Source organism: Rhinopithecus roxellana, chromosome 12, assembly GCF_007565055.1.
Source record: "Rhinopithecus roxellana isolate Shanxi Qingling chromosome 12, ASM756505v1, whole genome shotgun sequence".
In the NCBI taxonomy this organism is placed as follows: domain Eukaryota; kingdom Metazoa; phylum Chordata; class Mammalia; order Primates; family Cercopithecidae; genus Rhinopithecus; species Rhinopithecus roxellana.
In genome coordinates, this window is record NC_044560.1 from 28,934,560 (window position 1) to 28,951,092 (window position 16,533).

General features: G+C 48.2%; 1 protein-coding gene across 5 annotated transcripts in view; it reads right to left on the reverse strand.

The window, feature by feature from the left end:
• The window catches only part of CAMTA1 (calmodulin binding transcription activator 1), a 974,629-nt gene that overhangs the window by 655,926 nt on the left and 302,170 nt on the right, over positions 1-16,533 (reverse strand). For all 5 annotated transcript variants that reach the window (XM_030942611.1, XM_030942613.1, XM_030942616.1 and 2 more), the window contains one exon: positions 4,718-4,785. In XM_030942611.1, coding sequence (XP_030798471.1) covers positions 4,718-4,785 — 68 coding nt within the window. The remainder of the gene's footprint in view (positions 1-4,717; positions 4,786-16,533) is intronic.

Below are 16,533 nucleotides of genomic sequence, written 5' to 3' on the forward strand. Positions count from 1 at the left end.
ATCAATCTAATTAATTAATTAGATAATTAACAGCTTTTCCAGCCTCTTTCTAACTGGTATAAACAGGAGTCCTGGGAAGGATATGCTCTTACTTCAGTCTTGAGTTTGTGAGTCCCTGGCTTCCAGAGAAGGTTGCGTATTTCCCAGGGGAGGAGGAATAAGTAATAGGGATTGCTCAGTTTTGCAGCTGCCTGCCTATACTGGGCTCAGCCCTGCTTCCTGCCCTCTGGTGAAAGGGACCTGGTGTGCAGCTCTTCCACACTGCCTGTGACTGGGGGGCTAACTCCTACTTGGGAGACAGTGTAGAACGCCCTCCTGGCTGGCACGTATGAGCCACGCTTACTGACAAAGGGAACCTTTGCCTGGAGCCTGGTTTTCCTGGTTGGTTTGGAATTCTCGGCAGTGAGAGGCGGAGAGGAATAGAGGAGCTACTGACGGGCTCCCCGGGAAACTTCACACACATAAAAGTGAAGGTTATGAGCTTTGCAGTGAGATCACCCTGGGTTCAAGTTCCAGTTCTAGCACAGATTCACCATGCAGGCCCAGGAGGGCACACACCCTCTATACCTGGCAGAGCTGCCAGGAGGGTTTCAAAGCACAGCATCCAGCCCATGGGCGGTGCCCGAGAGCACACTGCTGGCTCAACCGGACGATCCTGGAACTAGAAATACCCGGAAAACTGAAGTGGAGAAAACCCAGGTCCCTTTCTTCACAACCATCAGGCTCACCTTTCTACGTCACTTTTGTTCATTTTATGGACATTTCTCGAGGGTCTGGGAGGTGTCCATACTGTTCTAGGCCCTGGGGGTGCCTCATGAACAAGCCTCACTAAAAATCCCTCTCCCCTTGGTGCTAACACTTTGGAGTGGGCCAAGTAATGAATACATAAATTAGGCAAGGCAATCGTGACAGACACAGTGTGTCAGAAGGCGATGAGTGCTCCAGAGAAACCGAAAACGAGAAAGGAGGAAAGGGGGCTGGCTGGGTGGGGGCGGGAGCGAGACTTTAAACTGCATGGTCAGGGACACCTCCCTGAGAAAGGGACACCCAGTCAAGGCCTGCAGGAGGAGCTGGGAGAACATTCTAGACAGGGGGAGGACAATCTTCGTTCCAAGATTCTCAATTCACCTGGCAGGGTGGGGAGCATGAAGTTCCCTGGGGTCTCCAAATGGTATTATTATCACACTGAGCACACAGCAAGTGCCAAATAAACACGTCCCTCAGGGTGACTTTTCAAACCGGAGGTCCCAGTTGCCAAGAGTACAATACAGGCTGTTTGAACAGGAGGCATTCAGCTCTGTTGTGATACTGTGGCTGCCCCTGGGGTCCCCAGCCCCGGGAGCCTCTGTGTAGCACACCTCATTATTAAACAGGTGAGCTGGGGCTCCCGGGGCCTTCTCTGTAATTAGGGCAGTATCTGAGCAAGGACTATATTTATAACCCCCAGCCGGCAGCAAGCCACAGAGACAAGCAGGGGGCCCCTCTGCAGCTCCTATACCAACATCTATATGTGAACTGATTACAACAATTAATTTAATAGGGATTCCTCCACACAAACAATGTATCATTTTATTAGGAAACTCTATAAATGTCAGTGGTGCAATTCATTTTTATTAATTTTCTAAAATGAAATTAGCAGTGGCGGCGGCGGCGGCGGCGGCAAACAGAAGTTGTATTGCCTTCTCGTTCAGCAGAGTATTGGTGTCATTAATTCCTTAATACCAGGAGGCCAGTTTGTATGAACTCAGCAGTTAACTGCACCAATTAATTTCAATACTAGAGATGGGGTGGGGGTGGGGATCCAAACACAACTCAACCACTAATTTAGGAAGGTCCTTGAACAACCACAGCAAGTTTTGCTTCTCCTGGGACAAGAAGCTTTCAAGTGTAAACATGGAGTGGATATTTTAATACTAATAGGAAACCTTCCGTCTTCACCCTCTGCCTTTAGGAAAGAAATTCGTCCTTCCAAAGCCCGGAGAAATCCTGGCAGACACCTGCCGACGTCAAAGGCTCCAGCAGGCTGGGGACTGCCCCACAGATAAGAGGCACGGTGACACCCGTGTACGGACAGACCCACACAGCATGCGAAGCGGAATCAGATACATGACCACATTCAGTCCTCATTGTGACCCAGCAAGGACGGGATCAACATCGACTCCATTTTCTATATGAAGAAGAAAATGCAGGGCTTTTAAAGGAGCTAAGATGACCTTTTCACAGTCACAAAGCCACTGAGTGACAGAGCCAGGGCTCAAACCCGGATTTGACCACATCTGAAACCCGCTTTCCTTCTTCCGCCAGGCGCACCCCTGTGCCTCGGGGTGGGTCTCTTGTCTCTATGTATACCCAGAAAGTCACGCGAGTCAGGCATGACCCTGAGTGACATCCCCTTTTCAATTGTAACCCAAACTCCAAAGGCTGAAACTCAAGGTAAAACCACCGCCTTGAAATGTTCTACTGTTCTGCCATCAAAGGGTGGCTGAAACCCAGCACACGTCTGCGTATCTGAAATCAGATGTCTGGCCCGGGACGCGTTCCAGAGAAGCTCCGTCTCGGCTAAGGAGGAGCTCTTCTCTTACCACTTAGATTTAAGGAGTGTTTCAGCAGAGAGTGAAGGGTGCACGGAGAGGCTGGTGGCTGCTTGAGATGAGGGCCACCCGTGAGAGTCAGGAAATAGTCCAGAGGCAGAAATCAGATAAGCCTCCTTCTCCCCCAGAAAACCAGGCCAGTGGTCCTCAAAGTGCCATCCCAGACCAGCCACATCCTACTGCCTGGAAACTTGTTAGAAATAACACATGCTCAGCCCCACCCACCCCGCCCCAGCTCCCCACCGCACCTGCTGAATCAGAAACCTTGGGTTGGGGCCCACATTTTAATGAGCCCCCAGCTGATTCTGATGCCTGCTCAAGTTTGAGAATGATGTCCTCCAAGAAGATACCGCAGAAGAAAGAGGAGATGAGGGCGTCAGGCTCTGTTGGTGTTTGGCCGTATTCACCAAATAGTGCACTGTACTCCCATCCTCTCCACTGCCCACCCCTGCCCCAACTCTGTGGAGGGATGTCCTTCCCAGCCCCATTCTTACTGGGCTTGGCCAGGGGACTTGCTTTGGCCAGTGGATTTATCCGCAGGCATGACATATGATGCCATATCTGAGCAGGAATTTTAACTGCACCTGCATCAACTGCCTTGGGCTTATAAGCTTCTGTGCTCTTGTGGGAGAAGCAAATTTCCCAGGCAGAGGGGGCTTCCTCAGCCTAGGTCCCACAGCAAAATGATGGACACAGCAGACCTGACCTCAACCCAAAGCCACAGGCAGCCCACAGACCCATAAGCAGAAAATAAAGATTTGTTGTTTAAAGTCACTAAGCTTGCAGGTCATTTCTTACACAGAATTATCACAGCAAAAGCTGATTGAGATAAACTATTTGATTTTATAGCAAAGGAAAAACCATGGTCCCAGTAGGCTGAGGTACTGGGAACTCCTGTGGAGGGACTCTCCTCCCACTCTCAGGCTGGAGGTAAAGCAATCAGAGCTACCTGGGGGAAGGGAGCCTCAATCACTAACCTTCCTTCCACAATACACTCTAGCCTCCTTCAAAGGGGAGGATTGTGCCCTCATCTAAAAGATGCTAACCAGCAAGTATCTAAGCCTAATAATGTGATGTTTTTAAATTCCTTCTAGAATGAATAAACATTCCCAAAGACGGCCTTTCCCATGACTCAGGGAGGATGAACAGTTCAAGCCGATGGGCCACGGGCACAGAGGACACACCCAACCCTTCCCTGGTCCTAGCTAACAAACCTGGGGACTCGGGGCTTCTGTCCAGCGTGAAACCGACTGGACATTCCACCACTTCCGTTCAAGCCTGCAGTCCAGGTATCCTGTGTAAACCACACTCCAGCTACCACCTCGCCAGCTAATAAACACCTGGGTCCTGTCACTGCTAACAGAAAACTCACGGCAACTGGAAGAGAGTGGTCACGTATTTCCGAAGCTCTAGATTGTAACGTTCCAAAAATAAAAACCTAGAGTTGGGGAGGACAAAAAGAGGCTGCCTTTTAAAAATCAACCCTAAGTCCCAACGTCACCGTTCTTCACAAGTTGGTAACATCACTGGTGCTGGGGGAACGCAGGTCAGCTATATTTTCACCAATTCCCTCTATTCCTGAGTGGTGAGAGAAGCTAAGTGTTTGTAGCAGTTAGCAGGTTCAAGGACGTTTACTGCATAATAAACTGCGAGCTTAGCCATTGCTTCTGATTTGGGAGGATCACTTTACCACCAATCACACCAATCAAGAATAACTTGACTTTTAGTTTGTAAGACACGTTGAGATAAAAGTGGGCAGTTAAGCTGGTTTCTCTTTTCTCAAAGCACGTTTCTAGAGAACACTAGTGGCAGGCAAGCAATTTCCCAAAATAAACTTCCCCTGAGGCTCCTGCCTCTGAAGGCTTCCAAGCACCCGGCTGAAGGATCCAGCCGTCAGGTGAAAAGTTCCAACTGGCAGATGGCACTTGTACTCCTTTTAATCCATCTGATCGTGTTCACTGCCACAGTCTTATGTCAATGAATGAGACCTCAGTGTCGAAAGCCATCCAGCACAACATGGCATTTTCAACTCGTTGCCCATGAACTGACTGGCCAAATCAGGTAATCAATGCAAATCAATCCACTTACTGTACATATGTGAAAAACTGCAAGATCTGGGACATTACCTTGTCTTAGGGGAGGTGGTTAGCCATTCTTCGTGTTTCTCAAATGTTATTAAATAAGCTGCAATTTCCTGAAACAGAAGAATAAAAAGATAATAACAACAATTAGCTCACGTTGGATCCTGAGAGGTAAGAAAGTTTTTGCTGTTTCCCAGTTGCTGTTTTCCTTTGTGGGCCTGGAACTCCATCCCTGCTAGAGAAACACTCGACTTGGACTCTGTTTCTATTTTGATTTTTTCAGTCCTTTCCATTCAACCTGTCACACGGTAGTAATCAAAGCACTGGGTCTCAAAAGATGAGTCGGTGGCAAGGACGAAAATATTTCTCTGTGGGAGGAAGACATCAGACACCATTTCAGATTCTAAATGTCATTAATTTAGGGAGGGAGAAACACACGCCAACAACAAGTCTCCACGATGCACAGACCATAATTGGAAAGTTTCGTCCTTTTCTGAAGCTGGACCAATCTTTCCTCTTTGTCACAAGAGACGTCGCATCCTCTCAGCTTCATCCTCAACCCCGAGCCAAAATCACACAAAGATTAAAAAGAAAAGACACGATAAAGCCATATTCCAGGGAGGAAGTGGGGGGAGAAATAAGTTAACCTCTCCACTGCTGATAAATCTAGTGAGCGGCGTTTCCGAAAGAAGAGCGATATCAGCAGAGTTTAAGGTAAAGAGGAGGAAAATGCGGGCACCTGAAGGTAAATTAAATATTTATAAACACAACAACATCACTGCAGATAGAATTACTGATTTATTAATAATTTCCATAAAAGGCCAGTGAGTGACATCAACATAAGTCATTGCTCCAGCTCGAGGCATGATATGGCCCATTACTTCCAACTCCGAGAGGATCTGCTAACATGAAATTGGCAGGGATTGTAAGTTAAATTAAGGTTGGACTAGTACACGTCTCCCTTGATCTGGTGATGCCACAACACAGAGCTGCTGCCCTGACCATCAGGAAAATACAGAGGGGAGGCCTCCACCTCAGCTCTCTCTGCAGTCGGGGTTCCTAGTGGGTTCCTGGGAAAGCGGCAGCCCCTCTGCCTGGAGGCAAGCAGCCTCTTTCAGCTGGGACATAATGGAGTTGACACCTGTGACCAGAGATGCTAAACTTGGCCTTGAGAAGGAAGAGAAGCCCAGTAAGCAGAGCAGTTGAGAATAGAAAATGGCCCTGGTGCCATGCAGTCCAAAGGGCACAGGCCAAGAGTGGAGATCAAGGCCTCACATACCATGGAGCCGGCCCCCACAAGGCAGCCAGTGATTGGGAACTGAGAGCCCAAACCACCTCTGTCTGGAAGCCTGGACCTGACAAAGAACCTGGGAAGCAGAAGCCTATAGCAAAAATAGAGTTGCTTCACTGTGCAAGTTTCTATCACTGACTGCAGCTGAAGAAATCATAAATAAGCAGCTGATCAACCAGCACATTGTTCTCTCATCCCTGAGCCTTTTCACGTTTTATTTCCTCTCCTTAGAAAAATCTTTCCCTGAGGTCTCACTGTAGACAGATCCTTCCTCTGGCTGGCCCTCCCTAACTATTCATGACGGCGTCAGTTATCCCTCCTGCTTGCCTGGGTGGCACCAGCACCTTCCCCCAGTGGGCAGGATTTATCATTCTGCATTCTAATTGCTTGTTTACTCAGATAACATCCCCCATTGAAGCATGAGAAGGATACGGAACATGTTATCACTGACACATCCCTTGGACTTAACAGTGTCCTGGGGCACATAGGAAGCACCTGATAAGTGTTTGTTAGACAGGTGGCCGGTCAGATGGATGCATGGATGGATGGAAGGAGGGAGGGAGGGATGGGATGGGATGGGGTAGGAAAAATGTGCATGGCAGAAGTAAATATGATACACAAGTGTGAGAGTGAGAGAGAGAGAGAGTCTGTTACTGAAGATAGTTGACACAAGAGTTTAAAAGCAGCAAAATGCAGCAGTTCCTGGCTACAACTTTGCCAATTATTTAATTAACTCTATGTCACTGTAGGAAGGCAACATAGTATCACAGTTAAGAGCACATGCATCGGAAGCAAACAGTGTCCTGGCTTTGGGTACCAGCTCGGCCTCTTATGAGCTGTCTCATCTTGAGCACATTAGTTAACCTGTCTAGACCAGTTTCCTATGAAACTGGGAGACTATCAGCTCATGAGGCAGTTCTAAGGAATGATCATTCTAAATACACTGGCTGGCAGAAGGTATGCCCCAAACAATAGCTACCATGAATCACTATAAGATCTACATGGTGTGAGCCACCTGTCTAGCAGCCCCTGTTGAGGTCACAAAATGGTTCAGGTCAGAGGCTGCCACTACTGATGGATTAATCATCATCTGTCACCTCCACCACCCTGGACACCCCCGCATGCCCATGCCTGCAGACAACGAACGCTAACATCGGAATGACCGTTCACGTCTGCAGACAAGGAATGGTATGACCGTTCACGCCTGAAGACAATGAATGGTAACATCGGAATGACCGTTCAGAGTTGTTGGTTTGTCGATCGGTTCCCATTTGGCTTCACAAAACCAGAGCAGACCACGGCTGAAGTCAGTATGTGGATTTACTAAGCCACTTGTCACGTGCAGCAGCTCATCTGCCTGAACTTTAGGAGATCCGGTATCCAGAGGAATAGGCTGTGCTAGCCCCCTGATCCATGCCCCTGCCCAGGACCATGCCAAGACAAGTGACCCTTAGTGGCCCAGGGGATGGGAGGTGCAGTGGATCCCAACCTCTAAACATGTGATTTGTTCCAAAACCCGGGACACCCAAAGAAGACTTTCATGGACATCCTTCAGCCAACACTCACCCCAGCCTGACAGGGCTTCCGAAGGGGAAAAACTCCCTGCACCACTTACTGCCTTCTGTGTTTACTCTACAAACACTTACCGAGCATCGATTGTATACCAAAAAGGGAATAGGACCACTTTGAAGCGAGCAGTTAAAGAGCTCACAGTCGAGCGATGGGTACAGACAAGTCAACACGACAGTGTGTGCAAGCACTGTTACGGAGTCACCTCTGTGGCCAAACTCGGGGTGGGGGGGAGGGTTCACCTCATGTCTAATGAGCTTCTGTCAAGCAAGCAGAGGCTCCAGGAAATCACACTGATGTAGGAACTACCTGTGAGCATCTGCCACTCCCTCCTCTACCCCCAAAGGTAAATTTTGCTTCTCCTAATCCAGGACACCTCCCACACAGAGCCCCTCTGACAGCAGCCTTTCTGAGGAAGCTGATGCCCAGGCCCAGGCTCCCATCTCTGCTGTGCTCAGGTTGGCTGGGCCCCAAAGCTGGACTCACCCACCAGGGACTGTCCCATGCTGCTGCACGAACCAGGCTGGACGGAGCATGTCTGGGTTACCCATCTAATGCCAAGCCCCTGCTCCCCAGCCTTCCCAGCCCATGGCCCTTCCCCAGGCCACCCCCTCACCAGATGGGCAGACCACAGGTGAGCCTGCCCTGCAAAAGCTCAGGAACTGGTTTGGAGAGATTTGCCAAAGAATGAAAACTACACAAAGTATTAGGTGCTAAATGGCATGGAGCCCTGTAAAAGCCATCCAAATTCAGGGTGATTGTGGGGAGAAGGACTTTACCATCTGTGTCGTTGCTGCCATCAATGTCACCAGTGCTAAGGTGGTGGAGGCACTGCCCTAGGACTTATGTGGGATCGTCTCATTTAACTTCATAACAAACTATGAAATAGGAACCATGGCCATTTACAGTGTGGAAACTGAGGCACAGAGTGGTTAAGTGACTTGCCTAAGGTCACATGGCCAGTACCTGTAGAACCAGAACCCAAATCCATGCAGAATGGCTCCCAGGCTCGCATTCTGCACCACTGCTCTGAATTTCAGAAAGGACCACCACAGTGTGCTTGGATGAGTGAAGAACTCAACTTTTCCCAGCCCAGGCTGACAGCTCCCTGCTCCCCACTGACCCAGGGTCACTTCCCAGCCCCACCTCCCTCCAGTGGACCAGGAGGAGTCCAGACTGAACCTCCTTCAGGGGGATTCTCTCCTTCCAGCAAGGTCAAGATCATTGCCACCCCAAAAGCCTAGTTCAACTCATAAGATCCTCGACTTCAGTGATGGGCAAAACTCCTTGTCTCCATGGAGCCCTTTGCTTAAAACATCACAGGAAGCATACAAAAGCAACACAGAGAGCTGGAGATGCTCCCACTGAAGAGGGGAAGGAGTTGTGAAAAGAAAGGTTTTCAGCTCAATTGTCTGGCCTCTCTCTCTTCCCCGAGGTCCACAAACCTAGGACCCCAAGGAAGGTAGATGAAAACCCAGGTCTGGTCTATCTCATCTTGGCAGAGGAAAAAACTGAGGTATAGAACAGAAAAGCACTTGTCCAAGCTCAGCATGTTCATGGTGAAGCCAGGCCAGGACTCCTCACTCTCCAGGCGTGCATGTTCCTTCCCTGACACTTGCTATCCCTCAAACACAAGTCTGGCTTGAAAGATTCACAAGAGGCTGGGGCAAAAGCATGGCCAAAGGAAGTGCAAACAGGTACTCAAACAAAAAGCACAGACACACACGTGCACAGTAGCATCACTCACAGTAGCCAAGTGGTGGACCTACCCCAAGTATCTGCAGACGGATGAAGAAACGAAATGTGTCACAAACAACGGCATGTTATTCAGCCATAGGAAGGAATGAGGTTCTGATGCCAGCTACTATATGAATGAACACTGAAAACATGATGCTAAGCAGAAGAGGCCAGGCACGGAAGGCCCTGTATTGCACGGTGCCATTTATATGAAACATCTAGAATAGGCAAATCCATAGAGACAGCATGGAGATCAGTGGATGCCAAGGGTTGGGGGAAGAGGGTGATGGGGAGTGATGGCTAATGGGTGTTGGGTTTCCTTCTGGGGTGATGAAAATGTCTGGAGCTAGATGGTTGCACCACCTCGTGAATGTACTAATGGCCACTGATGGTAAATTGTATGTTATGTGTCTTTTACCACAATAAAAATAAAAAGATGAAGGAGGCATCGACATCCAACCAGATGTGGCACTGGGGTGAAGGAAATGCCAGCCGTCCCACCCATGCAGACAGCCCCTGAGCCTGAAAGACCACGCGTGTGTACCCGGCGGCCTCCCCAGTGCCCTGGCTCCCTTAGCTTCTTCCTTCTCCTGGATCCTAAATACCACATCCGATGCTGAGAAGAATGACTTGACTGTCAAGATGAAGAAATTCACTGCAGGCTCCAAAGCAAAGACTGTCCAGCTTGCAGATTTTAAATGTTTAGTTTGTCCTTTGGACGTTCAAGCAGAAAAACTGCCACCAAGGTATAGTGTCTGTGTGTTGCAGGGGCTTGGGTGAACAAACTGGCAGGGTCCCAGACAGGCCCCTCTATATCTGTTCGGCAGATACAGTTGGGTGCCTGCAGACCAGGGAGACTGGTGGGCCCTTTCCCAAGGCCCCAAACAAGACACATCAGGAAGGGAGGCCTGGGCAGGACTGGGGGCTGTAATGCTCCACCTGGCGTCACTGCCTGGTCACACACCGTGCTGCCATGCCTCCATCTCCACCACTTAGAGAAATTGGTCACCCACCATCCAGTCCCCAAGTTGATGGGTTTTGATAGAGGACTGCAAACCCCATGTCAGGAGCCAGCCAGCTGGGAGCCAGCAGGGCTGGAGGGTAATAGCAGAGGCTGCCCCACAGGGGCTGGCAGGTGAGCATGCATTACTGTGCCGACCTGGTTCCTGCCCTTCACGCCTAGGCGCCCATGCGCGAGCTCTGCCCACATAACCTGTCAGGTCCTGTTCATCGCCCAGCCCCTCCCAGGGGAGTCCCCCTTGCTGTCTCCCTCCACAGTGCACTGCAGCTTCTGGAACTTTCTTAGCAGTGGCTGCGCTGCTCGGGCTTTCTCTTGCTAGGTCTATGTGGGTGATGGTTCTTCCTTCCTGGTTTTTCAGTCTTCAGGGAGGTCTGCGTCTCAGTCCGTCTGTCACTGTAGAGCCCCACACAGCTCCTGTGTCCGAAGATGACTGCTGACACAGCAGAGTTGAAGGAGAGATTGTGAAGTTCTCTTCTAAAGGATGTCACCCCAGGAGCCCACACCTGAGGCTCCCATGCACAAAGGTCCAGTTGCCATCAAGGCTCGGGCCCTACGTGAGAGGTCACACAGCACTGTTCCTCTAAGTGCCCCTCATTCAGGAGGCAGCTCATGGCCAATCTGAGTGCCAGAGCTGCACCATCCAATGGAAATAGAACCTGAGCCACAACACAAGGCACATGTGTCATTTTAAAATTTCTAGAAGCAATACCTAATGCATGCAGGGCTTAAATCCTAGAGATGGGTTGATGGGTGCAGCAGGCTGCCATGGCACATGTATGCCTACATAACAAACCTGCACATTCTGCACATGTGTCCCAGAACTTAAAATATAAAAATATTTTTAAAATTTCTAGAAGCTACATTTTAAAAGGTAAAAGAAATTTTAATAATATTTTATACTTTAACCCAATATATCCAAGAGAGTATGATTTTACTAATTTTTTAAAAAGTAGTCACGAACTATCTCATACTCTTTTCCCTACTAAGTCCCTGTGTGTTTCCCATGGACAGTCAGCCCCTCTAGCTGGGCTCAACCAGGTCTCAGGTGCTCGATGCTGCATGTGGCCACCATACTGGATGGCCAGCTCTAGATGCAGACATCACAGGAATCCGCAAACACATATGCCTTCTGGAGCCAACGACAGCCATCCCGCTGCACCCTCTGCATCCCCAGCAGCTGACTTTGAGCCCCACGTGTGAAGGAAGCTGTCCATAGCACACGCTTCAAGGAGAGTAGGGCTCCCTGCCCCCTGGGTCCACCTCTGAGGTGATGAGCCGTGTCCTCTCCGGTGTGTGGTGAGGCTCCCATCTGTGCAGGGAGGGCCACACAATTCTCAGAGGGGCTGGATTCACCTCAACTTCTCAGCCCCGGCTCTCTCTGCTGCCCCCACTCCCTCCCCAGAAGGAGCTATGCATTGCAGAATGTGTTTGTCTCAACCTCATAGAAGAGTGCAGCCCAGAGAGATCAGCCTCGCCTCCCAGAACTTCCCTGGAGCAGCCCTTAGAAAAAGCCAAGTGCCCCACAGGTCTCTCAGACAGTCCATCCTCCATCTGTCTTCAAGATATAGGCTCAGTGTCAGGGAGGGAGAAAGGTCTTTAGTGCTCACTGTAACAAATTAAACAAACAACAACAAATGTATATATGTGTATATGTATATTTATATATATGTATTTATATAAATATCTCCTGAGTTCAACTAATAAAAATATCTCTACAGTCTATACAATCTCAGATATATTTTGTACATAGAAATGTGGATTTTCAACCAAAGTATAATTTCTTAAAGTTTGGTTTTTATGAGAGTTCTGCACAAAGGTTTTATCTATAAGGGACCAAAGCTGAGGCGGAAAACAGGGAAAAAAAAAAGCCAAGGCTCCCCTAGCAGCTGGCCCCAGCATCTGCTAGAGCCACAAAATGCAATTATATTACTCCCAAACGAGAAGTAAAAATATCTTGTTTCCAATCCTCTTGGTTTTAAGACTCATACTTAATGTCCTCTGGGCATTTCAATGGTGCCAGATCTCTGTGTTATGTACTTTATTAGGGATGTGTGAATGTCATATTAATGACTTCTAACCAACATGTTTACGGTGAAGGCAAGTTTTCCCAGAATCCACCACTCGCTGCACTTGACAAAAAATAATTGGCCTTAATTTAAATAAATAAATAACCAGGCCCTGCCCTCTCCCAGTGGCGTCTTCCCCACTGGCTTTCTCCAGGGCAGCCGTGCATGAAGGTGGAGGGTCCTCCCCCAGGATAAATAGTCCAACCCAGGCCCAACAGGGCAGGGCTCCCATCTGAACATTCCTGTCCCTGTCCACTGATGTACTTCCCAAGCACCCAACCCTGCACAGGATGTCCTGGACCCCCACCCACAAGTCGAAAGCAATACCCCCAATCTTGCTTTCAAAATGACCAGCTCTTGCCATCAACAGCTAGCACACAGAATGATGGGGGTTTTTTTATTATTATTTGCATGGAATGCAACATAGCTGTACTCTGACAATTTATGAGAGCGGCAGTGGTTAAGACTGTAAGGATCCAAGGGTGTCTGGAGGACTGTCTACAAAATGGTAACTAACAATTCAGAATAAATTCCTAACAGCCTGGTCTTCTGAAATGAAGCATGGCCCCACTGACTGTCTGTTATTTAAACATAGTAAAGCATTCTTATGACTATCAAATTACCAATCAGTGAAGAAACAATGAGCCACCATAGAAACATCCACAGCCAGAGTCAGTAAAGGAGCAATTCACCCGGTCTTTCATTCATTTATCTACTCATTGGTTCAATCATTCGATGAATTATTGAGCACCTACAATATGCCAGGCAGTATGCAAGGCCCTAACAATACAAAGACACATGAATAATGGCCCTGAGAAATACAGCTGGGAAGACAGATAGGGGCGCAGGATCCAGGGTTATCACGTTCAAGTACCAAACAGACAAAGAGTGCCAAATTAGCAGCACGGACGATGTGTCCATACTGAGAAGAGAAGGAAGGGTTGTGTCAAGGAGCTAACATTTCAACTGGGTCTTGATGAGTGACTAGGAGGTTGCCCAGCAGACAAGTGGCCAAGGTATCAGGGAAGGGAAAGAGCATAAGTGAAAGCAGGAAAATGGGAGTAGCAAATGTGTTCAGGGAAATCTGAGTAATATAAAGTAATGAGAGTCCACAGGACAAGGAGAAGAAAGGCAGAACTCAAAGCCAGGTGGAGGGGGAGGCACCAAACTGTGGAGGAATTCAATGCCAGGCAATGGAGTTTTATCCCCAAGAACCAGGGGAAGGTTTTTAAGCAGATGGGAGACACACAAAGAGCTGTGCTATCTATCTGTCTATCTATCTATCTATCTATCTATCTATCTATCTATCTGTCTATCTATTTCGAGATGCAGTCTTGCTCTGTCACCTGGGTTGGAGGGCAGTGGCGCAAAATATTGGCTCACTGCAATCTCTGCCTCCCAGGTTCAAGAGACTCTCCTGCTTCAGCCTCCTGAGTAGCTGGGATTACAGGTGCCTACCACAATGTCCAGCTAATTTTTGTATTTTTAGTAGAGATGGGGTTTCACCATGTTTGTCAGGCTAGTCTTAAACTCCTGACCTCAAGTGATCCACCCACCTCAGCCTCCCAAAGTGCTGGGGTTACAGGCATGAGCCACCATGGCTGGCTAGCTGTGCTTTTTAGAAACATCACTCTGGTGGTGGTGGCCTGGCAGAGAAGAGGCCGCTGATTGGAGACCATGATTACAGCCCAGGATAGAGGCAATAGGATTCTGCACTAAGGCCGTGGGAGTGGGGAAAACGGAACAAAGCTGAATGTTTTCAAAAGCAAAGTAAATGGGGCTTGAAAACCAATTGGCTGGGTAAATGAGGGACAGTGAGGCAGTGAGGACATCTCAGAAGCAAAGGTCACAAACTGGCAGCCCAGGGACTGACTCCACCCAGAGATGTGCCTGCTTGGTCCACACAGTCTTCTTCCCATTTGGCTTATCTGCCAATGTTTAAAGACTGAGGGTCAGGGATTTCCAGCTTCTCCTTGAAAATAAAGTCAGGCAACCCCAGGCCTGCATGCTACACAGCATCCACTGCTTGGATGGGCTGGGAGCTCAGAGGACCGCCACCTCGACCCACTGGCTTTCTTCACTGTCATGGCTGGCTTGGATTTGTGGGCCCTTGACCTTGGGGCTCCTACTCTGATATTTATGGCATTGGAAACTGGGTGCATTGTAAGACCATGAACCAATATAGGAAACCCAGAAAGAAACAGATTTTAGAACAGTACAATGTTAACCAGAACACTCATTGCCCCTTAATTCAGTGACATGTGCTGATGAAGTCAGACCCAAGATTGCACCAATTTCTATTTTGATATTGTTCCAGTCATTAATTTATTATTATCTCTGAGTTCCAATTTCACCTTTCTTTATCCTTCTTTGTGATACTGAAGCTGGACCCTGTATACATGTCTCCTTTGCTGGCATAGCAGAATGTTAAGCTTCGTCCATAGACAGCAATGACGTGAACCCACAAGATGACAGTGGCAATGACACATCCCTTGCAGACTCTTACCATCATCACCATTATTATAATCATCACTATTATTCAGAGTAGAGTCCAGTGGCCATGAAGATGAGCTCCAGCTGCACCCTCAGGACACAGTCCCTCCACTGGCAGACCAGCTCTGTTCTAATTGACGTCCTCAAGTGACAATGAGCCACTTCTACAGACTACTTCTGGCCCAGGCCCTTTGGCAGGCAGCATGTTCCTTTGCTAGCCATGCACTCTTTGAAGAGGTCTGAATTTCAGCCAATGTCAGGGAGAATCTACTAGTCTTTATTTGTTGTCTACTTTTCCTCAGCCTAGAGATAGCAGCTACTGCTTTACCCCTGATATTTTGGAAACACTTAGAATTCTCTTTTATCTCCATTAGTAATCAACCACCCTTCTACTAGCTAGAGAGTCTTCATATATTAAATTTTCTGTTCAAACAACCAAACATGGCTTCTGTCTCCTGATAGGAGCCTGACTGATATAAGAATAATCCACCAACCCGGCCAACACAGTGAAACCCCGTCTCTATTAAAAATACAAAAATTAGCCTGGCATGGTGGTGGGCACCTGTAATCCCAGCTACTTGGGAGGCTGAGGCAGGAGAATCGCTTGAACTCAGGAGGTGGAGGTTGCAGTGAGCTGAGATCATGCCACTGCACTCCAGCCTGGGTGACAAAGGCGAGACTTCGTCTCAAAAAAAATAAATAAGGCCGGGCGCAGTGGCTCAAGCCTGTAATCCCAGCACTTTGGGAGGCCGAGGCGGGCGGATCACGAGGTCAGGAGATCGAGACCATACTGGCTAACACAGTGAAACCCCGTCTCTACTAAAAAATACAAAAAATTAGCCGGGTGAGGTGGTGGGCTCCTGTAGTCCCAGCTACTTGGGAGGCTGAGGCAGGAGAATGGCGTAAACCCGGGAGGCGGAGCTTGCAGTGAGCCGAGATCTGGCCACTGCACTCCAGCCTGGGCGACAGAGCGAGACTCCGTCTCAAAATAAATAAATAAATAAATAAATAAATAAATAATAAATAAATAAATAAATAAAATAAAAATACAAAAATTAGCCAGTCATGGTGGCGGGCGCCTGTAATCCCAGCTACTTGGGAGGCTGAGGCAGGAGAATCGCTTGAACCTGGGAGGCAGAGGTTGCAGTGAGCCAAGATCATGCCACTGCACCCTAGCCTGGGTGACAAGGGTGAGATTTTGTCACAAAAAAAAATTTTTTTTAATAAATAAAAATACAAAAATTAGCCAGGTGTGGTAATGGGTGCCTGTAATCCCAGCTACTTGGGAAGCTGACGAAGGAGAATTGCTTGAACCTGGAAGGCAGAGGTGGCAGTGAGCCGAGATTGTGCCGTTGCACTCCAACCTGGGTGGCAGAGCAAAACTCTGTCCCAAATAATAATAATAATAAATCCACAGTGCTGAAGACGTTTACAATCTCACTGATGTGTGATCCTAGAAAACACACTAAAAAGTAGAGGGAGAATAATAAAAAAAAAAAATACCTGAAAGAGAAGCAGCATGTATCTCGGAGGAAATACCAAACTGCCCCAGTGAGGCCTTTATAGCAAGTTTCCTAGATGCCAGCCAGATCATAGTTTGAAAGGCACTGGAGGAATATATGTCCTACCTTTTAGTTTGTGAGAAGACCTGAATCTACCTATTTTGAGAGATTAAAAAACATTT